Raw genomic sequence first — 25425 nt, 5'->3', positions numbered from 1 at the left:
CCAGAACCTGAACCCGTGAATCTCGGCGGCGGTGAGCTCAGTCGCGCGGCCCGCTGTCGCGTCAGCCCCGGCCTCCCCTACCTCGAGCTCCTTCTTGGGGGCGAGTCCATGGGGCGGTTCCTTTTTTTTTCTTAGGCATGCGAATGAGATCGTAGGGTGGACTCTCCACTACTGGAAAATAGCTCTTTTGTGGCGCACCAAATAATACGTCTGTGGCGTATGTCCCGGTCACCCCATAGTTATCACGCGACTAGTATTTAAATTTTGTGGCGCATCACTGGGTGCGCCACAAAATTTTGGAATTATGTGGCGCATTATGGCACATCTGCGGGCATGCGCCACCGAATTTTGCACCAGATTCTGTGGCGCATATATGTGGATGCGCGACAGAATATTGCCCAAGATTTTATGGCGCATCACTGTTATATGCATATGCGCCACAGAACTGTTTTTTTTTTAAATTTTCTATTTCTGCAGTATTATACAGGGAATATACATAGCACCGAGCATGTATCACAATTTTGCAGCACCCTATAAGGACCTCGCGCAGTGTCCAGTCTTTTTTTTTTTTTTTTTTTTTTTTTTTTGAGGAAGAGAGCAGTGTCCAGTCTGTAGAGAAGAAGCCTCTGGCTTTATTACTCGAGAGAAGCTAACCATGTGGCTCATAAACTTGCTAGCGGAGCCAGGTTTACTCCGATGTGTTTGTTGACAGGATGAGCCACCGGAGTTCCCGATGCATCTCTTGATCAAGGATATAACTAATGAATAATATACGGAGTAGCACCGATCACTACATCACATTATAAGATTTGGGGCATTTCAAAGTGCCCTAAATTTGTTCCAAAGTGCTACTAATTAACTATAGGGGCACTTTTTTAAGTGCCATCTTTACTTGTGTCTCTAAAGGTATTTGGGTCACTACCTAGAAAAATTTGTCAAGTGTCACTAAATCCAATTAAGGGCACTTCTCAAGTGCCCCTAAATCCAATTGCCGGCCTCCTGTTACCGGCAATGCCGACTTGGGGTAATTTCAGCTCAACACTTTTCTTCCTTTTTGGGGGATCAATTTTATCAGCGGTGACCATTTACTTTATCTGTCACACACTTAGCAACATGTTAGATCATCACCAGTGTTTTTGTCAAACACACAAAATTTTAGAAATCATTAAATGATCTTTCACCCAATACCCGACAAGGGTGTGCGGTGCCTGTTAGGCACCAATCTGGTCGGTGTATAGGATTGGCGGATATTTTCCTGGCTAGCGATCCACCCAATGAACCCCTGGGAGACTTTAGCCCGGGCCTTTTTGTCCCTAGGATTGGGTACTGTTTCCAGAATTTTCCCTGTGAACCAAATGAGCCCTTACGGCATCATATCATCCACCTCACAATATTCTGTATCATCATCTATAAATGGACGTGTGTGCTGCCTCATGATAACCTTCATTCCACCACCCCACTCACCTTCTTCCTCCTGCTGCCCCCTCAAGCTAGCTAACAGCTGCTGCCATTGATCAGAGCTCAAACTCAAGAAGCTAGGGCGACAATGGAGCCAATACCCCTCCAGACGCCATACAAGACGGCCCAGCTCGACCTCACCCAAACGTAAGGATCCAAATTAAGTCCACTTTCCCGCCACCTTTTTCATAAAGGAAATATATTAATATCACGAATATGTTAATTACACCTAGCCTTTACAATAATGTAGTGCCCTAATGCCCATATGGATGCACACAACTAAAAAGAAAGAAAAATTAAAGAAAAGAAAAGTTTTGTGACTAGTTCCTTGTAATAGCGGACCAAACACCACCAAAACATCACCAGAAATCCATCTACTCCAAAAACGATACCTCCAAGAAGGGAGCAGCGCATAAGCATTTTCATCACCCTGATCAATGGCCATATATTTTCACCCTGAAGAAAATCCGCACACACAAAACAATGCCTTCAACAGAATCATTGCGAGGCTCAACTAAGTAAGGCCAGACCTTGGTTTTCACCCTGTAAGTTTAGACACTAAAATTCTCATGTGTTGTCATCCCCACTTGCCAATTCCACTGCTACAAGTCCCGAATCACCAAGTCAGAATCTCTACTTCACCAGGACTCAAACCTCCATTGACAGTCCTTAGTTCTCGGCTTCCATGCCATTCTCCGTGCATGACTTCACCGTGGAACTAAGACATATTACATGATGGCAACAAACCGCAGAGCTTCGCAGCGTCCTCTCTTAAACCAAACGGCCAGAAAAAATACGATTGCGCTCGATCGAAACACCATTCTCTCTGGCAAATTCCAGGCATGTGGTCCATTTGGAATTCGTCGGCGGAGTCTTCTGGACTCGACAGTCCGCCCAAGATCAATGACGATAGGCGGCATTTAGTTCTTCATCACGGTGAAAGAGGAATCCAAAGACAGTCACCTTTATTCAAGCCGAGCCGGCATCCCCACAACACTATCTGGCACTGCGGGATCTGCCTCCCCAAGCCCAACCGACGGTCATGGCTAGAGCGTGCCGGGATGACTTGTGTAATACTAATTCAAATTTTGTTGACAAGAAAGGCTCTACTCACCCGCCAGCGCTCCTACGGCAATGTACCGCAGCTACATGCCGTCGTGTACTACACACAGCGAGCAACCGCCATCGGCCTCTCCTGATCACAGAGGCCACGGGCATCTCCGCCATGGCGCAGGGTTACCACGACACACCGGGGATCTGGACGCCGGAGCACGTCGAGGCGTGGAAGGCCATTGTAGCAGCCGTCCACGCCAAGGGCGCCTTGATCTTCTGCCATATTTGGCACGGCGGACGCATGTCCAGCTACGAGCTCCAGCCCGGCGGGGAGCTAGGCGCCCATATCCAGCACGGACAAGGGGGTGGGACCGCAGATGAGCTTCAATTGGAGGCTCCAGGAGTTCTCGCAGTCGAGGAGGCTCACGGTGGAGCAGATTCTCGTGATTGTGGAGGACTTCAGGAAGGCCGCCAAGAATGCCATCGACGCAGTACGTACCACGCCAGCTGATGATATGTTGTACTGATCCGTAGTTTTCTGAAAGAAATGTTCAGTCAAACATCTCCAGATTTTAAGCCAGTCATACACTCCTTTCTTGAACAACTTAGTTAAACATAATAGTTGAGTTAAAAACAGTTCATATGAAGAAATTTTGTACCATTGGAATTTTCATATGAAATAGTTTCAAAAAATAGAATTGTTTATAGTAAAAAAGCAATTTTTACCACCATTTTCTAACAATTATGTGTATTATTTATCAAAAAACAATTATGTGTACAAAATAGAACAACGGCCAAAGGCCTCAAAGACCATGTCCATAACTAAGCGGTCACGTATTTCGAGCACGATAGAGCAATGTGGCAGGTTTTGATGGCGTGGAGATCCATGGCGCTAGCGGGTACATCATCGAGCAGTTCCTCAAGGACAGTGTCAACGACCATACCGACGAGTACGGCGGCAGCCTCGAAAACCGGTGTCGCTTCGCTCTCGAGGTGGCCGATGCCATCGTCAAGGAGATCGGTGGCCACCGTGTCAGCATCCACTTCTCCCCCTTCACCGACTACATGGAGTCGCACGACTCAGACCCTCACTTCCCTGCGCTCTACATCTCCACCAAGCTCAAAAACCACGACATCCTCTACGTGCACATGATCGAGCCGAGGCTGGCCATGGCCCAAGCAGTTGCTGCCATACAGAGAGGCGTTCAAGGGGGCCTTGATAGCCAATGGTGGACTTGACTATGAGGAAGGGAACAAGGTGCTCACCGAAGGGTATGCTGACCTGATGGCCTCTATTGTTCCTGGCCAACCGGAACCTGCCGAAGAGGTTCGAGGTCGGCGCAGCGCTAAACAACTACGACATGATGACCTTCTACACCTCAGACCCTGTCATCGGCTACACCGAGTACCCGTTCCTCGAAAAATCGTTGATGATGTAGCTTGTTTCTTTGACACGGTCAGCTGTATTGTGTTTTCAATAAAAGTAGTTGTTTCAAAAGATTAGATTAGGGTTTTGGAGATGTCTTTGTTTTCGCCTCCGTGTCAATGGAGATAGCATCGTTTACAATAAACAATCTTTTCCACTTCGTTAGACGAAGAGATCTCCTTCGCGACGTCGATGATGGTGTTGGAAGATTAAAGTTTCATAGGTATGGTTTTCTAAATCTTGATTCGCCGGATCCGTTTTGGATTTTCTATCAAGGTTATCAAGAGGAGGATGGTCCTCGCAACTTTTTTCCCAGATGCTACGTCTTCAACAATGGTGGTTCGTATAATCGTCTCCTCAATGACATTGACAAGGAAATTCGGTCATTGTTCCTTGGAATATTGCCGTTGGTGCTCCTGCTTACACCTGGGCAAAACTCAGGCTGGGCCAGGCTTTAGGCCAAGCCCGAAAAAGCCTGAACCTAAAATGTCAAGCCCGAGTCCGGCCTGGCCCGACTGTCGGGTCTATAAATTAAGCCCAAACCTGAGAAGCCCGGCCCAAATCTTACCTAAAGTGCGAAAACTGCAAGCCTAAGCCCAACCCGGCCCGGGATTTTCGGGTTCGGGTTGTCCGGGCTGGGCTTCCCATGTCCAGCTGCTGCTGATGTTGGTTGATTACTTTAATGGTTGCGCATATGCATGTAGGCTTGGTATACCGGCTCAATAAATTATGGGAGAACATTCATTGATATCTAAAGGTGTGTTAGTTTTCTACGTTCGGCTGCTTTCAGAAAAATATAAAATTGCGCATGAAAGAAAAAATACTTTGAAGACCTCGAAGATTTGCTAGTTTCTTTAGGCTTTATTTTATAATGGCTCAAGACATCTCATGCATCTTTACCATGTACTATTTACTACTATAAATATATATAGTATTGATTGTAAAAAAAGTTAATACTACAATTACCATAAGTTGTCGCGTTGTTGTAGAGACTGAGTCTACTTTCCACCAGTTTGATATCAATTAGTTGTCATTTACGCCAAAACAATCGAGCACTTCGTGGTTGTCTCTCTCAGTCTTAGCTCATAAACTAAGACGGGAAAGAAAAAAAAAACGTAACTTCATGTCCCCTTGTCAACTGTGATACAGTACTAATTGCTGCTGCATCCTGATCGGTGCACAATCCATTACAATGTATGAAATGCCCTTTTGTCTTTCATGCTTACCCCGCCTACGGGCAGAGATTGGCTGACTTTGCAAGCCCCCAAGTCAGCTGACTTGAGTCACTAACAAGTGAGGTCCACATGATGTAGGATCCACGTGGCAGTGATCCAAAGTCACCATGAAGTCAGCGGGACAAAGTTAGCGACCTCAACGGCCTGCCTGCGGTATCTGCGATCAACAAATTAAATAATTAAGGCGGCTTAGCAGCCGGATCTCTTGAGCCAGTGGCTACTAAAACTAGTCACAATGGGAAGTATGATACACTAGTATCAAGGAAATTATACTAGTTTATGATACTACCCCATAATACATAGTATTATAAGATAGTATCATAGTATTATCATATTTAATATTTTGTAGAATCTCAATGCAAATTTGTGCACATAAAGTGTTTGCCATTACATTTTCTAGTTGTACATGCTAGATACAATATCATATTATGATACCACTCTCATCTCTCACATTATTAATTGGTGTGCCACATCAGATTTTTACCAACATGCCATGCATGATACTCCCATTGTGGCTAGTCTAAGGTGAAATCCCACTCTCAGTACATCACTTTTCATATTCATATTAGTATAATAACCCCTTATAGTATCATACCATCAACCTCACACGATTCCATATCACCTACTCACTCCGTCTCACGAAAACATGTTAAAGGTTTTATCAAAATTTAGATGTATCTATACACTAAATAGTAGTGGTACATTTAAATTTTAGCAAACATTTGACATGTTTGGTAACACGGAGGGAGTAGTATAAATAGTGGTCGCAATTTTATCCACGGATCCGGATATCCACGGATATTCGGCCCAATAAGCACGGGAATGGAGGGTTGATTATGCCCACGGATTTCATGGGCGGATATCCGATAACTCATGGGGCGGGCATGGATAGAGGTTTTCCTCCATGGATATCCAATAGATATCCGGCTGACGTGTGGGTTCCACATGTCAGTAAGACATGGGATTTCACCTGGCCTAACTGCCCCTACCTTGAGACCAAAATCAATGAGTCTAACAATAACCACCGATTACCACTTCTTTCATGGCCTCCCCCCTTGACTCCCTCGCACGGTGTGAGAGAGGGCTTGGCCGGTGGCCCTCTCTTCCACCTTTCCAGTAATCCGGATCTCCTCTGCCTAGGAGACGCACAGGCAAGGAGTGGGCTTGCTCTCATCCCGTCGTTCTTCCTCCTCATATTCATTGCCTATATAATTATTGCTGAAATGCTACGAAAATATTATCGAAATGCTGCTAAAATTTTGGTGTTATGCTCAAATATGTTATTTTCATGCATATAGTGCGTTAACACATGGATATCCAATGAATTTGCATTTGGAGCGATATCCACACCCATGGATACTTTCGTGAACGGGACAGAGCAAGGCTGGTGGACTTTAGCATGGATCTGATTTTGATATATCCGTCCAAGCCGTCATCTTTATAACTATAAATGGATGTGCTGCCTCATGATAACCTTCATTCCACGACCCCACAGACCTTCTTCCTCCTGCAGCCCACTCAAGCTAGCTAGCAGCTGCCATTCATCAGAGCTCAAGCTCAAGAAGCTAGTGCGAGTGTGCGGCAATGGAGCCCATCCCTCTCCTGACGCCATACAAGATGGGCCAGTTCGAGCTCTCCCACAGGTAACGATCCAATTTCAGTCCACTTCCCCGCCACCTGCGTAACAACTCAAATTTCGCTGACATGAAATGCAGAGTCGTGCTGCCCCCACTCACCCGCCAGCGCTCCTACGGCAACGTCCCGCAGCCGCACGCCGCCGTGTACTACGCGCAGCGGGCAACCGCCGGCGGCTTCCTGATCACGGAGGCCACGGGCATCTCCGACACGGCGCAGGGGTTCCGCGACACCCCGGGTATCTGGACGCCGGAGCACGTCGAGGCGTGGAAGCCCATCGTCGCCGCCGTCCATGCTAAGGGCGCCGTGATCTTCTGCCAGATTTGGCACTGCGGCCGCGTGTCAAGCTGCGAGCTCCAGCCCGGCTGGAAGGCGCCCGTTTCCAGCACGGACAAGGGGGTGAGCCCGCAGATAAGATTCGATGACAGGATCGAGGAGTTCTCGCCGCCGAGGAGGCTCACGGTGGAGGAGATTCCCGTGATCGTTGATGACTTCAGGAAGGCCGCCAGGAACGCCATCGACGCCGGTACGTACCACGCACGAGCTGATGATATATTTCAAGATGCGAGTTTTTCTGAAAGAAATGTTCAGTCAAACATCACTTTCTTGAACAACTTAATTACTCAAATTAACAACTATGTGTACAAAATACAACAACGGGCAAAGCATGGCCTCAAACTCAAACTCAAAGACCATACCCACATCTAAAAGGTCATGTATTCTCGAACATGATAGAGCAAATTCATTTGCTTTGCTGGGTGTGGCAGGTTTTGATGGCGTGGAGATTCACGGTGCCAACGGGTACATCATCGAGCAGTTCCTCAAGGACGGTGTCAACGACCGCACCGACGAGTACGGCGGCAGCCTCGAGAACCGGTGTCGCTTTGCGCTCGAGGTGGTTGATGCCATAGCGAAGGAGATCGGTGGCCACCGTGTCGGCATCCGCTTCTCCCCCTTCACCGATTACATGGAGTCGCACGACTCGGACCCGCACTCCCTCGCGCTCTACATCTCCACTAAGCTCAACGACCACGACATCCTCTACATCCACATGATCGAGCCAAGGTTGGCCATGGCGGAGGGACGGCGGGTGGTGCCGAAGCGGTTGCTTCCGTATAGGGACGCGTTCAAGGGGACCTTCATCGCCAATGGTGGGTTTGAATATGCGGAAGGGAACAAGGTGGTCACCGAGGGGTATGCTGACCTGGTGGCATTCGGGCGGCTGTTCCTGGCAAACCCGGACCTGCCGAAGAGGTTTGAGGTCGGGGCAGAGCTGAACAACTACGACAGGATGACCTTCTACATCTCGGACCCTGTTGTCGGCTACACCGACTACCCCTTCCTCGATTAATCATTGGTGTAGCTTTTTTCTTTGACACGATCAGTTGTATTGTGTGTCAATATAATGAAGTATGTGTGTGTGTTTTATATCCTCCAACAATAAACCAAAGTATGATTGCCGCTTCAAATGATTAAATCAGTGAAACCATGTTGACAGTTAGGGGTCCTGCTAGAGTTGAAAGAAATATATTGGGAGTGGTTTAGGAGCTCACCTGGACTTGTTCTTTCTGGTAGCTTGTAGCTGCATTTCTTTTTTGGGAGGATGTCTACTTGTTTTCTCTAGCAAATTAACCAAAGCAAGGGTTGTCGGGAACATGACAAAGGCCAGTCAAAGGGGCACGCCTTATTCACATCATTCTACTGCACGAATATGCTTTAGGCATTGTTCGGTTTCACAGATTTTGGAGGGCATTGGCATGGTTTGACGAGGATTAAATTCCACCTACATAAAAATTCTCCCCAATCCCTTCCAAGTGCATGGACTGAACAAGGCCTTAGGTTTTCTCATCTGATTGTGAGAAAGTCTGCAATGAAGTTTCACACTGCAACAAATCACATTATTTACAACATTTATCTTTCTTCTCTTTATTGATCAAGTTTGTCAGCGCAAAGCATGTATTAGTACGAGCTTTGCAGCGCTCAGCAATGGCCTGTTTATTGCTCGATCAGGAGGGCGTCAATGTTGCGCTTGCCCTCTGGCCCTTTCCTGTACCAGGATGAGACGTAGTCACCATAGATCACGTCCCGATACTTTTGTGGATGGTCCTTGCTCACAAGCTCGGGAGCGGTACATATTTTCTGAGATTTAGGTGGATCATAGAATGTCGCTACCGACAAGCGGGCATGCTCGGCATTCACAACAGCTCGATGCACAGCGCTCTTGTATTTTCCGTTGGTCATGATCTGAGGAAGGGTAATAAAAATGAGCAACATGTGCAGGAGGAAATTTCAGATTTTGAATGAATTCCTTGTTCACAGACCTAGTCAATATAGTGATAAGATAACAAAATGTGTATATAAAAGAAGTGTGGCCATATGATGAGATTTGCGTTTACTCAACAAAACAGTGGACAAGAAGCATCAAAAATGAAGGGCAAAGAAACTCGAACTGTTCAGGGCATCTAACCAGAAGAAGGAAACTTTATCATGATTCTGAATCATTAGATTATGTGGTGACAAGCCAGGCAATTGAGGTGATTGGTGTACTGGAGTTAACTGACAAATCGTTTCTGATAGTTTACTAAGTTTTGACTAATGAAATACCAAACAGCACATTGTAAGTTCATAACTAGTTGGTTTTATTCCTACCAGTATTATCACAACTGCAGATTTTCATCAGATTCATACAAGCTGGTTTAGATCTGGTAAAGCAATTGTAACATAAATGAGAATAATGAATTGAGTCGTCCATAATAGAACAAGAAATTATCAAGGAATTGTAAATATATGTTAGTTGGATTTTAGAAGGCATATAACTTAAGTAACGAACACATGAAGGATGTGAAGGTATATTACCTCTGTCTGGTCAGACAAAATTACAAGGATTGCATCAGGCAAAGGAGGTGCGGGTATCCACATCCCATCCTTCAATACCTCGAGCCCACCCACATCATCTTGTATTAGAAGTGTTATTACACCAAAGTCAGAATGAGATTGCAATCCGAGAGCAAGATCTGGTTGTGGACAAGGGGAATAGTAGCTAATGGTGATGTTCTGATAAGCTTCTCCCACCGCCTCTTGTAGATAAGAGGGTGGTAAGTTTAGACTCTCGGATATTATGCACAACAATCTTTCGGCTAAGGCTTTCATGTTGTTGCTATATTCAACAACAGTGTCCCTGTAGACATTGCAGATATATCAGGTTATTTGTTCTAGCAAAGATAGCTCATGTGGTAGGGCTGATAGAAATAAGTTGTACTATAAAATAAGTATTTCGGCTCTACGCTGCAATAATGACAGGTACTGTTGCATTGGAAAATAAAATAAAAAAATAGCAGATTCAGTGGGAGTCATTCTCTGAAAGAGCATTTATACGTAATTAGAAAGTCACATGGTCATTTCTACATGGTAGGTTGAATTAAGTCGTGGATTGTGCAAAATTCTGGTCCACTATACGCTTCCCAAGATTAAGGTGTGTGTGTGGACCTGAACATGAATCTACAACAGACGGATCATTATGTGGTTCCTTACACACTTTCTATGTACGTATCCCTGTATCTGAGCATACAATTGTACTTTCTCTTATCTACCAAGGTGCTTATGAACTGCCTGGCAAGATCATTCAGAAGTCTTGAAAATATTTGGAGCATGCAAATTTTATATAGGAATTCATCGGAGACGGCTAGGTAATACTAAAAACGGAGAAAGTTAAATCTCAGGACTACACAATTTTCGAGAAAAACTGGTCAACTGCACAACTAGCAAGCCATGCTTGGACCTGAACATGGATCTACAGCATGCAAATGCAGGATCAGTATCAGTATGTCATGTGTTCTCTTACCCAATTTTTACTAATCCCTGAATCTGAATGTATATTTCTTAGAGTGCTCATAAACTGGTCAAAGGACTTAAAAAGGTACGAAGCATCCAGAGAAGAGTCGATACTGAAGATGGGGAAATATTTGGGTGTCGGGCCAACCACCTGTATCCGGGGACGAAGTCGGGCCACCGGGCGGGGTCCCGGCGGGACTCGGGGAGGGTGTGGTGGTCGAAGTAGTCGCGCCAGTCGAGCACGGAGTCGTCGTTGGCGAGCATCCGGCTGCCATACCCCTCGGTGGCGGCGCCGCTGGCCGGGTCGCATCCGAACCGGAGCTTCTCCGCCATGGGCGCGCGGAAGAAGGCAAGCCCCGCGCCCCGCACCGCGTCGAGCAGACCCGGGGGGACGCCGTGGTTGACGACGTTGAAGGCACCCCACTCGGCGCACGCGCGGCGGACGGCGTCGGTCGTTGTGGCGGCGGCGGAGAGGTCCACGACGGGGACGGAGAGGGAGAGGGGCGGGCGGAGGTGCGAGGGGTCCGCGCGGAGGTCCGGCGGCTGGATGTACTGCGTCGGGAGGTGGGGCACGCCGGCGTCGGCGAGCGCCTGGACGCGAGGCGCCGCGGCAGTATCCATCCAAGGAGGCGAGTTGAGCCGAGCGACTAGGCGGTGGCGTGGTGGTGAGTGCTACTGATAGGATGAAAGGACAAAATTTGGAGAATCAGCGCATGCGGAAATAGATAATCACAAACTTAGAGCATCTCTACCGCCGCAATAGTCGCCGGCACAAGCGTCGATTTTGCTGTATGGGAATGTCGGCAGGAGCGTTGGCTCAGCTGTATTGGGATGCCGGTATAGTAAACTAAGGCATAGCCCGGATGGTTGCCGGGTGCTGATACCTGTGCTACCCGTGAGATCCTGAGTTCGAGGCTCTCATTGTACACACCAAAATATCATCTGTTGAATTGCTTGGAGGGCTTCTTACCCCCAAAGTCGCATTTTTTTTGGGATGCCGGTATAACATCCTCTATTTGAGGTGTTTCTTCTACACCGATACCGTCCATACGATAGCTCCGATAGATCATTTGAATTAAAAACTGAAAAAAATGCATAGAAATTCGAATATGTTTCTAAATATAAAGTTTAGGCCAACACTCGGCCACCAAATTCAAATAAGTTTTTAAATATAAAGTTTGGGCCAATATACAGCCACCAAATCGTCATTGTAGTTTGGCTGCAAAAAACAACTTTGGCTTGCAGGCCAAATGATCAGATGAAGGGGGTCAAGGGCGGCTCAACCTCGACGACATCCTCATCGTCGGTGAGCCCCGGCGGCCTCCATCGCTGCAACCGGATCCACGGTCGTCGGGTGACATAGGTATGCCTAAGTGGCATGTCACATGAATACCCCTGGTTCATAATTGGCATAGAAGGCCCATGGATTCGAAGACTTGAAGGCCCAGAAGGTTGAAGATATTTGGATTAGGAAGGTAGAGTTATTATAGGAAACTTGTATCAATATACAGAAAGGTCCAGCGCGGCGCGATAATCTATACTTGTACGACACGGAAAACCCTCAGCTTCACCTCCTATGTAAAGGGGAAGCTGAGGTCGAAATAAAGATCGAATCATTGTGAAACCCTAGCCACCGTAATATTTCGAGTTGGACGTCTTTGTTCGTCTAGCAACCTTCGAGTTCTTTGTGCCCTCTATTTTTCCGAAACCCTAAGTCTACAATTCGTAGGCATTGACAAGTTAATCTCTTGTCAATTGGCGCCATCTGTGGGAATTGGAGGTAGGAAGGTCCTGATCTTGATGGCATCGTCATCATCATCATCGGTAGCAAGCAACGCGATGGATGGAGGTAAACATATCCAATCTGGCCTTATCGATTTTGTTCCTGCTCGTTTGCATGCATATGCCAACTTGGAAGAAGCAATGGAGATGATGTTCGGAAGCTTCCGTTTCCTCATCGGGAAAGAGGGATCGCACCATTTTTCGGCACCTATTTTTTCGGGACCGTTGGCGGCCGAGCCTGATTACTCGAGATCATCAGCTTCATCCGTTGAGTCAGGCGACGAGGAGGTCTCGCCACCACGCATCACCAAGCCTGCTGACAGCGGCAAGGTCGCCAACCAATTCGGCGGATTAACCTTCGGGTCGGCTGCTGATGCCAACCTATGTTGGAGCAACGTCTCCGACAGCTTCACTGATTTTGACTTCACCAATAGCTATGTTTCCAGTGAGAGCGAGGAGGTCTTCGCCAATCTATAAGATGGTGTGACCTATCCTTTGCGCAACATGGGGGTGTCAAGCCCAGTACCACGAAGGAACCTGAGGATTCAGGATCCTAAGCTTGGAGATAGCATAGAGTTGACATATCATTATATATGCGTGCTCACAGCGTCGGGTCGTGAGGTACAAGAAGATGAGCAATCTGAGGCTTTCAATCCATTGGGTAATCCATTGGTCGATCCCGCAGATCTTACTAGAGGAACGGGAAACAAGTATGCTGGAGCTCAGCCAAGAGAGTAGGTGCTACTGTCTCAAACTGCATGGGATAGAGCTACAAGGGCTCTAAAAGGAGACCCAATGAAAACGCAAGCATCAGGGGAAGAGCTAACAGCGTATCAGCATAAACTAAATCGCACGAGGCGTGAGTTAGAAAATATGCATGAGAAGTTAGATCAAAGAAAGCGTGCGGCGCACACATCTAGCGAACGCAGAGCAAATCTTAGCGCACAGTCGGGGAATTCGGCAAATAACAACAGAGCACCCGGAGGAAGAGTCAGGTCTCGAATGGCAGAAATACCTGAAGCCGCACGAGGAGAGCATCTAGTGAAAAATCTCGACATGTCTTTCATGTCCATAGATTCGAGACGGCACATAACACCCAAGACGCCCGGAGTAGCTTACATGGCGACACACGACGACCAGGCCACCCGATCACAAAGTAAACCATATCTACAAGGTTTAATAGGTACTTTGATCTCCATGACTATAACACTTTGTAGAAATGGGAGCTATGATCTTCGTGGCCGCTTCCGGAACCATTTACGATGCTGCGCTACTCTGATCATGCTCAGGTTCATAAACCTTATCAAGTTCCAATGTCCTCCCACTCAAATACTTCGCTAGAAACAATTTCTTGGAAATAAGACACATCGACAAACACTTTTGTCTTTGACTTCAAAGTGGAAAGAATTCCCAATCATACTCTGGGATAACCAACAAAGACATTCATCCGATTTTGGTTGTAAACTTATTTACTTATGCTATGCATACCAAAATTTAAGAAAGGACCATTAGGGTTTATACCCATGCCATAACTCGTATGGTGTCATTTCAACGGATTATGATGATGCTCTATTTAGTGTAAAAGCGGTAGTCTCTAAAGCATAATCCACAAAAATATAATGGCGTCAATTAATTTTATATCACCATTAATCCAATAAGATTTGGATACGTCTCTCGGATACTCCATCATTACTATGATAATCCAAGAAACGTGAGTTGTAGAACAATTTCATAACTCTCTTAGATGTTCGCTAAAACTCGTAATTCAAATATTTCCACCATGATCCAATCATAGATATTTGACTTTTCTATTACGATGATTTCCACTTCATGCTGAAATTTATTTGAATCTATTCAAATGTTTCAAACTTCTTCCTTATCGAATAAATATATCCACATATATATACTCAATTTATTGTTGGAAGTTTTTCATGAAGTAGAAGAATCTCCCGCACACAACTATGCCCAGTGAACCACATACATCATCATGTATGTTTCCACTAAGTTAGTTTCTGTTGCCTGCCAAAACTCAGCGGCGAGCAGTGGTTAAGCAACACGAAGAGCCGGGAGGCTCCCAAGGCCGCTTAGTGGACCCTGGCACCTCGCGTCGTCCCGCAAGTTTCCTGCACACGTCCCGGCGGTTGCAAGGGCGTGCCACCCGACCTAGACCCGATCAGGAAGGTATTAGATTGCTTCGATTGTTCCTGCATGGTAGACACGTAAACATTAAATACGAGCCCTATCGGCTCTCGGGTTGCCTCGTGGATCGGCTCAAAGAGCCGATCGCCCCATGGTTCACGCTGGATTTGCAATGACATGGGGATCCTGCTTGATCAACACAAAGCTAAACCAATCTACGACAGTTTAGGGTTTTCACCGCATAACCGAAACATCCTACGCGTAGTTGGGCCTAGCAGATACGAAAGATGATGCAAACTATCCCTAGAAGAGGCCTAAAAACCAACATTACGTTAATTCCCGGAACATCCCTTCTAGGAACGGTAAACGACACCTAACGCACTACCGGATCCTCCAACCCCGACATAAGGCCTAATCATGCGGATATTAAACTAATCCTTGCAGAACAAGGAGCAACTATAACAAATCGGATCTACTAAGTACCGAACAAGCAAGATGCTGCCCTTACGCCCAGATAGGCGTAAGGGCAGCTAGGTGTCAAGGGACGGCATTGCTAAGCGAGATATGCATAAGAAAAGCATCAATGCAAGCCCCAAGACACCTAAGATAGGTAGTGCTACTCGCCATCAACAACGCTTCAACACGAGTAGCACAAGGTAGACGAATAAACGTGTCTTGCCTAGATCGCAAGATGCGATCTAGGCGACATGATGCTTACCGGAAGGAAACCCTCGAAGAAGGGGTGGCGATGCGCCTGGTTTGTGTTTGTTGAACGATGATTGTTGTTTATTTCATAAACCCTAGATACATATTTATAGTCCGGGGACTTTCTAATTCAGGCGTGCACCGAACCGTGCACGGGTTAAACTCTAACTTCCAAACTAAGATACGATCTACTATAATACAGATACACGGGCAATTTAGCCCAAAGTCTCGTGCAAGGCCGCTTCAGAGATCCTCCACGCGTAGATCCTTTAAGCCCATCTCACTTACGGCCTATCTCCTGATTTGGCCAAAATCTGGTGATAACACATGCCCCCCTGGTTTTGGTAATGATAATTTCAAAACCACTCTGTTTTTCCTTCGAAGGGTCATGTCATGGCAGAGCAGAGCCGTCGCAGTATTTTTCATCATGACGACTTGCCTTCCCAACTTCTCTGCACGATTTGACAGTTTTGGCACCATGTCCTCGAGAACCGTTATGGCATTAAATCTCCACTACAACCCCTTTATTTATCTGCGCCGAACGGTTCGCCGCTTCATCCCCCTTCTCTGTTCTGTCCACCAGCACCCAAAAAACCCTCTTCCCCTGTAGCAATGTCTTCCCCTTCTTCCACCTCCTCAGGCCTCTCCCTCCAATCTTTGCCGAAGAGCAAAAGTGAAGACGACCTCCACTCCGGGGCGAACCCCATCCCCTCCAACAAGGAGGAGAACGAAGAAGAAGCAGAGAAGAAAGAGGCCCCCTCCTCCACCAGGCACCCGCCGACGAAGCGCTCCCGCATGTGGGCGGACAGCGAGGACGATGATGAGGACGAGGAAGGAGAAGAAGAGGAGGAGGATGATTCCTCCTCTTCCGCTGGGTATCCGCCGACGAAGCGCCTCCGCACTTGGGCGGACAGCGAGGATGATGATGATGACGAGGAAGAAGAAGCTCCGGCCGAAGGCTTGGGCAGCAGCGACGAGGACTTCTCCGGAAGTAGCGCCGACGGCAACTCCGATGCCGACGATGATGCTAGCGAGGATTAGCGATGTAGGATTAATAGTCCCTGAGCAATCGGCTCTTCTTTTGTAAGAAATTTCGTTTATCAATGAAGAATTTCCCCAATTTGATTTTGCCGATTTCTTTCATGCTAATGCTCAATGAGCCGATGGCAACGCATCGGTCCCTCATAATCCGCCCTCCATCTTCTTGACTAAGGAGTGACCGTTAACTCGGTCAATGTCCAATAAGCCGATGTCAACGCCTCAGTCCTTCTTTTTTTTTCGACCGATGACTTTGAGTTCTGGTGGACAATGTGGAAGACCAATGCCTTCAAGAGAGCCCCAGAACCGTTGTTGAAACGACTCGACACTGAAGCCGATACTTCCGCAGAACAGACGTTACCTGCTCGCAACCGCTCTGTTCCTTTGAAGAAGATTATAATGGAGGGCCAACCGATAAAATCTCAATCGGCTTCTCAAGAGCAGAGCATCTACCAAATCAGTTGCCCCCCGAGCCTCAGTCAAGGCGAGAAAAGTAGTGAGACAGCCGAATGTGCCACCATCGGCTTCCAAGTTGCAACGCAGAGCCAGCCGATTCCAACAAAATCGGCTTCCCAAAGCGGAAAACTTTCCGGGTGAACTGCCCCCCTGAGTCTCTCCAGCCCCCATCGAAACGTGGCGAGAAAACTTACGCCCAAAGGGCCGACGCACCGCAAAGGGTTTGGAAGGATCAACAAATCCATTCCTTGAACTAAGAAGCCTCAACTATAATGGCTCTCCAACTCCTCCTAGTTTAATTCTTGCGCCTTGCTGCTCAGATTGGCTCATCATCTTAGTAGACTGACGCAACCCTCCCTTAACCTGATCTGCATGTTCATGTTGTCCTTGTTGTTGGTCAGGGTTGTGATCCCTCAACCTTGCCCCAGCGCTGAACTTGAAGACTTGCAAAAGAAATTGGAGGTCCTTGAAGAGAGGATCTGAGCCACCAAACAATTCCATTAAGGAGTTCTTCCAGTGGAGCCTCTTCATGTAACTCGATACCTGCTCCATTGGGCTTCTGCTTATAACAGTTTGTTCCTCTTGAGTCGATGGCCATGCATCGGCTTTCTATCCTTAAGTCGATGTCTGCGCATCAGCTGTGCTTAAATTTTTTTGAATTTCTTACGGCCGATTTATGTATCGGCCCCCATACTTCAATACCCATCATCATCAAAGAATATATCTTGGGCTGCTGGGCATTTGAAAGCCACTTCAAACTTCATATCCTCGTGTTTTATCCACCTATGTGCCCCCCGAGCCGATTCTTTCAAGTAATTGAGGGTATCGGCTCTTCAGGCCTTCCTGTTAGATCAATGCTGAACCCAGGCAGAATGTATGGTGAGGATAATTTTGGCCGATTGCTAGAAACGGCCTCCTTCTTCATGTGCAATGCTTAGTGAAGCTTTACCATGTCTTGATTTCTTACTGTAGCTACGTGGCATGCTTGAGATGAGATTTCTGCTTTCCATTTTTTTTGGGGCCGATCGCTGGGATCGGCCTCGCCACGTACGTCCATTGTCTTGGACTTTGATACTCTGTTAAGCTCATGGACACTATGTTTGTATCAGCCGATGCCTCTGTATCGGCTTTTGTCTGTTTAGGGCGCCACACTTTCTTCGGTGGGCGCACCACCGTCTCCAATGTTTGCTGAATTTTCACGGCCAGATCGGGCCGTGCTTTCCTCAACGTGTGCAGTGCGTGCCTCGGCTTCCTCCAGGTTTCGTAGCCGCTACACCCTACGCTTCTGAGAATGGCTGAGTCCATCAGGGCACCACCTTGGCCGGTGATACCTATCTTCTTCACCATCTGACTCCTCAAAGTCTTCTTCTTGAGATGACTCAGCTTGCTTGTTCGGAGGTGGGAGAGGCCCTAGACGCTTGAACACTGAAACCTCGTTTGTCCTCTTCCTTTGCTGTCTGCATTCTGGGCAATTCTCGATTGTTGGCAATCGGCTCATTCCTGAGTCCCAGCAATGTTTAAAGAAAGGACAGTCCCAATGCCTATCCATGTCATCTGGCTCCCTTGACCTCCCTCTAGCGTGAAGCTCGTACCCGTTGTTGTTTCTGTCATGCCGACGATACCTCCTGACCTCTTCATCAGACCGACGATGTCTCTCATCATCTACGTCGTAGCGCCGACGTCGGTCATACTGCTGTTCATATTTGTTAAGGAGGTGCGCGGAGAGTGGACGTTGATACCGCACGCTTCTCACTTCCTCCTCGGTCAGGTACCGTCTATCATCATCATGGGGCCGGTCGCGTGGATCGGCCTCCTCTTTATCCTTGCCATGGGAGTGGCTGCTCTCGCTTTTTCTTTGCTATGGCGATTCACAAGCCCTGCCATGTTGACATCAAAGGAAAACTCGGCTTGCGCCCTATGGAGTGGCTAAGATCCACCATGTTGACGCCAGGGAACGGACGTGTGTCAACCTTCATAGCAAATTGTCCGAAAGTTAATCGGCCTGATTCTATCGCCATTTGAATCTGTGCGCGCAATACTTTGCAGCCGTTGGTGGCGTGAGTGAACGTGTGATGCCATTTGCAGTATGGCCTACCGTTCACCTCCTGTGACGTGGGGATTTTGTGGCCTTCGGGTAACTTCAACTGTTTCTCCTTCAGCAGCAAATCAAAAATCTGCTCAGCTTTGCTCAAGTCAAAGTCAAACCCTCTTGGCGGCCCTGGTTGATTCACCCATTTGCAGGACACAGGTACTGCCGGCCGAGCCCATTCAGCCACCGCGACTTCCGATCTTCGGAAGGATCTTCATCCGCCTCGACGATCGACCAGGCCTATCGTGCGCTTGTACTTGTCTTGGTACAGTTCTGGGTGGCGCTGTTCATACAACGTTAGTCTCTGGACCATGTGCGCCAACGAATTGTACTCCACTTGGAACGTCAGATCCTTGAGTGGCGCTGCGAGGCCTGCCACGGCCAGCTCGACTGCTTCTTTCTCAGACAAATGAACCGAATAACATCGGTTCTTGACAGTTCTGAAACGTTGAATGTATTCAGACACTGTCTCTCCTCGCCTTTGCCGAACCTCGGGTCAGATCGGCAATGCCGACTTCGATAGCTTCGAATGATATTGTGTGTGAAACTGCTCTTCCAGTTGCTTCCAAGATCGAACTGAATTTGGCTGCAACGAGGTGTACCACCCAAAAGCTGGACCGGTGAGAGATTGCGCGAAGAACCTCACACGCAACTGATCCGATGCTGAAACCATGCCTAGTTGGGCCAAGTATCGGCTCACATGCTCGATGGAGCTAGATCCTTCGATCCACCGAATTTGGTGAAGTCAGGGAGCCGATACTTAGGTGGCAGCGGGATCAGGTCAAACTCGTTGGGGTACGGCTTGGAATAGCCGATTATTTTCTTCTTCGGCAGGATGCCGAACTGGTCTCTCAAGACTGCACTGATCTGATCCACGGTGGAAGCTGTAGCAGTTGAGCTTTCAGGACTTGGTGCAGTGGCGTATTTAGCTAGCCACGCTTGTTTCTCAGCGTCTGCTCCCAAACTTCCTGCTGCTGCAGCCATCCCTCCTGCCGTAACAATTGCTCCTGCTCCGGCAATCCCTCCTGTTGGAGTCTGGATCGCTTGCGTCCAGTTGTTGCAGTCCGGCACGTATGTGCACACGTATCCATGTGGGGTCTCCTTGGGCGGCTCATATAGGAATTGATAGTCGCCAGGATCACCTCCAACCTTGTAGACAACGTATGCCGGTGAACCTTGTTGTTGTGGAGCTGCCATCGCGTACGGCAATGGTGGCCTGGTGTGGAGTTGCATCTCTCCCTGGTGAGTCCCTAGCACAGGTCCTGAGGGGGAGTACTGATGCTTCATGATTTCTTGGACCACATGAAGCGCGACGCGCTCCAAAGTATTCACCAGGATCTCGGAATGCCGATGCAGCGAATGAGCCACAACGTAGTTGATTTCCTGCCGCAGGGCCCTGGTACGTTCCTCCGAAGGGAGAGACAGATCCATACCGTCAAGAACGCCTTGGGGAGTGAATCCTTTAAACTTGATGCCGTGCGACCGAGTCTTCTCAAAGGAGCCGATGAGTTCGGCTTCACAGATGGCCTTCAGCTCATCGTATTTCTTCTTGTGCTCCGCAGGGAGATCCTCGTACTTGATCGGTTCGTCCGCCATCTCGGACGCAGGTGTTGACGTGGATGTTGTCGAAGATTGTCCCACCGGGCGTGCCAGAATGTGTTGCCTGCCAAAACTCACCGGCGAGCGGTGGTTAAGCAACACGAAGAGCCGGGAGGCTCCCAAGGCCGCTTAGTGGACCCCGGCACCTCGCGTCGTCCCGCAAGTTTCCTGCACACGTCCCGGCGGTTGCAAGGGCGTGCCACCCGACCTAGACCCGATCGGGAAGGTGTTAGATTGCTTCGATTGTTCCTGCATGGTAGACACGTAAACATTAAATACGAGCCCTATCGGCTCTCGAGGTTGCCTCGTGGATCGGCTCAAAGAGCCGATCGCCCCATGGTTCACGCTGGATTTGCAATGACATGGGGATCCTGCTTGATCAACACAAAGCTAAACCAATCTACGACAGTTTAGGGTTTTCACCGCATAACCGGAACATCCTACGCGTAGTTGGGCCTAGCAGATACGAAAGATGATGCAAACTATCCCTAGAAGAGGCCTAAAAACCAACATTACGTTAATTCCCGAAACATCCCTTCTAGGAACGGTAAACAACACCTAACGCACTACCGGATCCTCCAACCCCAACATAAGGCCTAATCATGCGGATATTAAACTAATCCTTGCAGAACAAGGAGCAACTATAACAGATCGGATCTACTAAGTACCGAACAAGCAAGATGCTGCCCTTACGCCCAGATAGGCGTAAGGGCAGCTAGGTGTCAAGGGACGGCATTGCTAAGCAGATATGCATAAGAAAAGCATCAATGCAAGCCCCAAGACACCTAAGATAGGTAGTGCTACTCGCCATCAACAACGCTTCAGCACGAGTAGCACAAGGTAGACGAATAAACGTGTACTGCCTAGATCGCAAGATGCGATCTAGGCAGCATGATGCTTACCCGGAAGGAAACCCTCGAAGAAGGGGTGGCGATGCGCCTGGTTTGTGTTTGTTGAACGATGATTGTTGTTTATTTCATAAACCCTAGATACATATTTATAGTCCGGGGACTTTCTAATTCAGGCGTGCACCGAACCGTGCACGGGTTAAACTCTAACTTCCAAACTAAGATACGATCTACTATAATACAGATACACGGGCAATTTAGCCCAAAGTCTCGTGCAAGGCCGCTTCAGAGATCCTCCACGCGTAGATCCTTTAAGCCCATCTCACTTACGGCCTATCTCCTGATTTGGCCAAAATCTGGTGATAACAGTTTCCCATTCAACTCTTGGCCTATGAACGGTATTTCAGTCATTCCTTTAAGAAGAGATTTGCAAGCGCCAAACGATTCAAAAATCAAATGACTCCAAAAATCCATTTGCATGGAGTTTCTTCATGCGTTCCTTTCTAACATGACCTAAATGGCGGTTCCACAAATGAGTGGAATTCAAATCATTTGCCTTATGGCATTTTAGCGTCAGTGTTTATGCATGTGTGTTTCACCATTAAGATTTACAATAACTTATCCATGTACATGGAGTATGGTCATAATTTGAACAAATCATTGTTTTCATTTGACCAGAGCAAAATAATAATTATTAAGTTCTTTATTATAAATCCTAAGGGCTAGGTAGAATGCCAACGATAACCATAACAACACTTTATTATGTTCCAGACGTGCATTATTACCATATTCCTTATCAGTCACTTAGGATATTGTATTCTTGTATTGCGTTGTGTTGTATGACATCTCATACCAACCAATCTGGTACAAATACCCAAGAATTTCATTATGTGACCAAACAAGGAATACATCCATAACATGTATATCATCTATATACGCCTGAGCTAGACTTTCTAGTCTTTTCTTTCTTTCTGCCAAAATATCTTTTGTAGTTTCTCTTTTATCTTTCCTCATTCTCAGAAAACAGTTCACCTTCAATAACTTCTAGGTCCATTGGTAAAATACCAATAACCTTGAGGTTCTTACTTTGAAGTTGATCATCATATGACAAGTGTTCCAGATTTCACTATTAGTAACTTTGTAATATGATGAACAATTTCACTCATAATTTTATCCATCATATCATGACGACTTTCCGAGACCATGTTGTACATGTTAGGCTCGTAAAGTTTAACCTCAGTATTCACATGTGCAAATCTGGCTTGCACCCGTTGTATGTACACGTAGAATCTATAACACCCGATCATCACGTGATGCTTCGAAACGACGAGTCTTAGCAACGGTGCATACTAAGGACGATCACTTCATGGATATGCGAATATCGTTAGTGCCCAACTAGTTGGAGGATTGGGACGCTTGGCGTCTTCAACCTTCGTACATTCCCATAAAACTTATGAGTTCATGTAGTCTCACTAAATTATATTCTATCATCTTGCAATAAGGTCTTAGATATCACATATATCTCATACCTTGCTTATTTCTGAAAACAAAATTTCCAGCTCCTTACTTTTCAAACGGATTTGAACTTCAAGTTTCACGGAGACAAGATGACTTTAGGTACTAATTGAAACCATTGCTCTTTGAATCAACAATGTGAGGTTTACTAAAAGTTTGCAATAGGACTTAATAGTTTCTTGATTCTTTAATTATACGGTACCAGTCCGTAAATTTACTTGTCAGACTTAACAATATTTCTATCTCAATTATAAGACTAGCGCATGGTAGAAAATGGATGCCAATTCTACAAATTAATTCAAAATACTATTCAGACTATGTTTATGATAATTAGTTCATGTTTTAATCTAATTACTAATAAACTCCCACTTAATACAACATCCCTGATAGTTGTTAAGTGGTACACGATCCATATCCACTACACCAAAACAGATCATCACGTGAGATGATGTAGCTTCAACGGTGAACATCAACATGTTGATCATATCATCCATATGACTCGTGTTCAACCTTTCGGTTTCCTGTGTTCCGAGGCCATGTCTGTACATGCTAGGCTCGTCAAGCAAACCCAAGTATTTCCGCGTGTGCAACATGGCTTACACCCGTTGTATGTGAACATAGAATCTATCACATCCGATCATCACGAGATGCTTCAAAACGACGAACTGTAGCAACGGTGCATACGAGGGGAGAACACTTTATTATCTTGATATTAATGTGAGCGATCATCTTATAATGCTACCGTCGCGATCTAAGCAAAATAAGATGCATAAAGGATTAACATCACATGCAATTCATATGTGATATGATATGGCCCTTTAGTCTTTGCGCCTTTGATCTTCATCTCCAAAGCACGGACATGATCTCCATCATCAACGGGCATGATCTCCATCATCGTCGGTGTAGCGTCAAGGTCCATAGCGCCGTCTTCATGGTTGTTCACCACATGTAGCAACTATTACAACTACTTTGAAATAATACTACAACATGAAATATAAAGACAACCATAAGGATCCTGCCAGTTGCCACAATACAATAATGATCATCTCATACATATTCATCATCACATCATGGCCATATCACATCACCAAACCCTGCAAAAACAAGTTAGACGCCTCTAATTTGGTTTGCATATTTTACGTGGTTTAGGATTTTCGAGTAAGATCCAATCCACCTACGAACATGAACCACAACGTTGATACTAGTTGATGCGCGTAGATGACACGTCCGTTGGGAACCCCAAGAGGAAGGTGTGATGCGCACAGCAGCAAGTTTTCCCTCAGAAAAAAACCAAGGTTTATCGAACCAGTAGGAGCCAAGAAGCACGTTGAAGGTTGTTGGTGGTGGAGTGTAGTGCGGCGCAACACCAGGGATTCCGGCGCCAACGTGGAACCTGCACAACACAATCACGTAACTTTGCCCCAACGTAACAGTGAGGTTGTCAATCTCACCGGCTTGCTGTAAACAAAGGATTAGATGTATAGTGTGGATGATGATGTTTGTTTGCGAAGAACAGTAAAGAACAATTGCAATAGATTGTATTTCAGATGTAAAGAATAGGACCAGGGTCCACAGTTCACTAATGGTGTCTCTCCCATAAGATAGCAGATGTTGGGTGAACAAATTACAGTTGGGCAATTGACAAATAAAGAAGGCATAACAATGCACATACATATATCATGATGAGTACTATGAGATTCAATCGGGGCATTACGACAAAGTACATAGACCGCTATCCAAGCATGCATCTATGCCTAAAAAGTCCACCTTCAGGTTATCATCCGAACCCCTTCCGGTATTAAGTTGTAAACAACGGACAATTGCATTAAGTATGGTGCGTAATGTAATCAACACAAATATCCTTAGACAAAGCATCGATGTTTTATCCCTAGTGGCAACAAGCACATCCACAACCTTAGAACTTTACGTCACTGTCCCGCATTTAATGGAGGCATGAACCCACTATCGAGCATAAATACTCCCTCTTGGAGTCACAAGTATCAACTTGGCTAGAGCCTCTACTAGCAACGGAGAGCATGCAAGAACATAAATAACATATATGATAGATTGATAATCAACTTGACATAGTATTCAATATTCATCGGATCCCAACAAACACAACATGTAGGATTACAAATAGATGATCTTGATCATGATAGGCAGCTCACAAGATCTAACATGATAGCACAATGAGGAGAAGACAACCATCTAGCTACCGCTATGGACCCATAGTCCAGGGGTGAACTACTCACACATCGATCCGGAGGCGATCATGGCGATGAAGAGACCTCCGGGAGATGATTCCCCTCTCCGGCAGGGTGCCAGAGGCGATCTCCTGAATCCCCCGAGATGGGATTGGCGGTGGTGGCGTCTCTGGAAGGTTTTCCGTATCGTGGCTCTCGGTACCGGGGGTTTCGCGACGGAGGCTTTAAGTAGGCGGAAGGGCGGAGTCGGGAGAGTCACGGGGGCCCCACACGCTAGGGCCGCGCGGGCCCCCCTTAGGCCGCGCCGCCCTAGTGTGGCGGCGCCCCGTGGCCCCACTTCGTCTCTCCCTCGGACTTCTGGAAGCTTCGTGCAAAAATAGGACCATGGGCGTTGATTTCGTCCAATTCGAGA

General features: G+C 46.8%; 2 protein-coding genes and 1 pseudogene across 2 annotated transcripts; 2 read left to right on the top strand and 1 right to left on the bottom strand.

Annotated features, from left to right (window-relative positions):
* The first annotated feature begins 1546 nt into the window (after positions 1-1546).
* Positions 1547-3950, top strand: LOC124705649 (annotated as a pseudogene).
* Positions 3951-6715: 2765 nt separating this feature from the next.
* On the top strand, positions 6716-8233 carry LOC124669709 (12-oxophytodienoate reductase 1-like). The gene is made up of 3 exons (XM_047206279.1): positions 6716-6815; positions 6888-7333; positions 7575-8233. The coding sequence occupies exons 1-3, from the start codon at positions 6757-6759 to the stop codon at positions 8156-8158; spliced, it is 1089 nt and encodes a 362-aa protein (XP_047062235.1). The 5' UTR covers positions 6716-6756; the 3' UTR covers positions 8159-8233.
* Positions 8234-8626: 393 nt separating this feature from the next.
* LOC124669703 (jasmonate-induced oxygenase 4-like) lies at positions 8627-11259 on the bottom strand. The gene is made up of 3 exons (XM_047206268.1): positions 10790-11259; positions 9664-9985; positions 8627-9051 (listed from the first exon to the last, which is right to left on the bottom strand). The coding sequence occupies exons 1-3, from the start codon at positions 11257-11259 to the stop codon at positions 8803-8805; spliced, it is 1041 nt and encodes a 346-aa protein (XP_047062224.1). The 3' UTR covers positions 8627-8802.
* Between the last annotated feature and the right edge of the window lie 14166 nt (positions 11260-25425).

Source organism: Lolium rigidum, chromosome 1 (assembly GCF_022539505.1).
Source record: "Lolium rigidum isolate FL_2022 chromosome 1, APGP_CSIRO_Lrig_0.1, whole genome shotgun sequence".
NCBI lineage: Eukaryota > Viridiplantae > Streptophyta > Magnoliopsida > Poales > Poaceae > Lolium > Lolium rigidum.
The sequence above is the reverse complement of the archived record's forward strand: the minus strand, read 5'-3'. Positions and strand labels throughout refer to the sequence as shown.

Bases quoted from the DNA above. Each gene is read 5' to 3' on its own strand.
- LOC124669709 (XM_047206279.1), top strand. From the start codon at position 6,757: ATGGAGCCCATCCCTCTCCTGACGCCATACAAGATGGGCCAGTTCGAG. The intron at 6,816-6,887 runs GTAACGATCCAA...CATGAAATGCAG, and splicing joins CAGTTCGAGCTCTCCCACAG to AGTCGTGCTGCCCCCACTCA. The intron at 7,334-7,574 runs GTACGTACCACG...TGGGTGTGGCAG, and splicing joins CAGGAACGCCATCGACGCCG to GTTTTGATGGCGTGGAGATT.
- LOC124669703 (XM_047206268.1), bottom strand. From the start codon at position 11,259: ATGGATACTGCCGCGGCGCCTCGCGTCCAGGCGCTCGCCGACGCCGGC. The intron at 9,986-10,789 runs GTGGTTGGCCCG...CAATGTCTACAG, and splicing joins GACTTCGTCCCCGGATACAG to GGACACTGTTGTTGAATATA. The intron at 9,052-9,663 runs GTAATATACCTT...ACCCTTCCTCAG, and splicing joins TTTTGTCTGACCAGACAGAG to ATCATGACCAACGGAAAATA.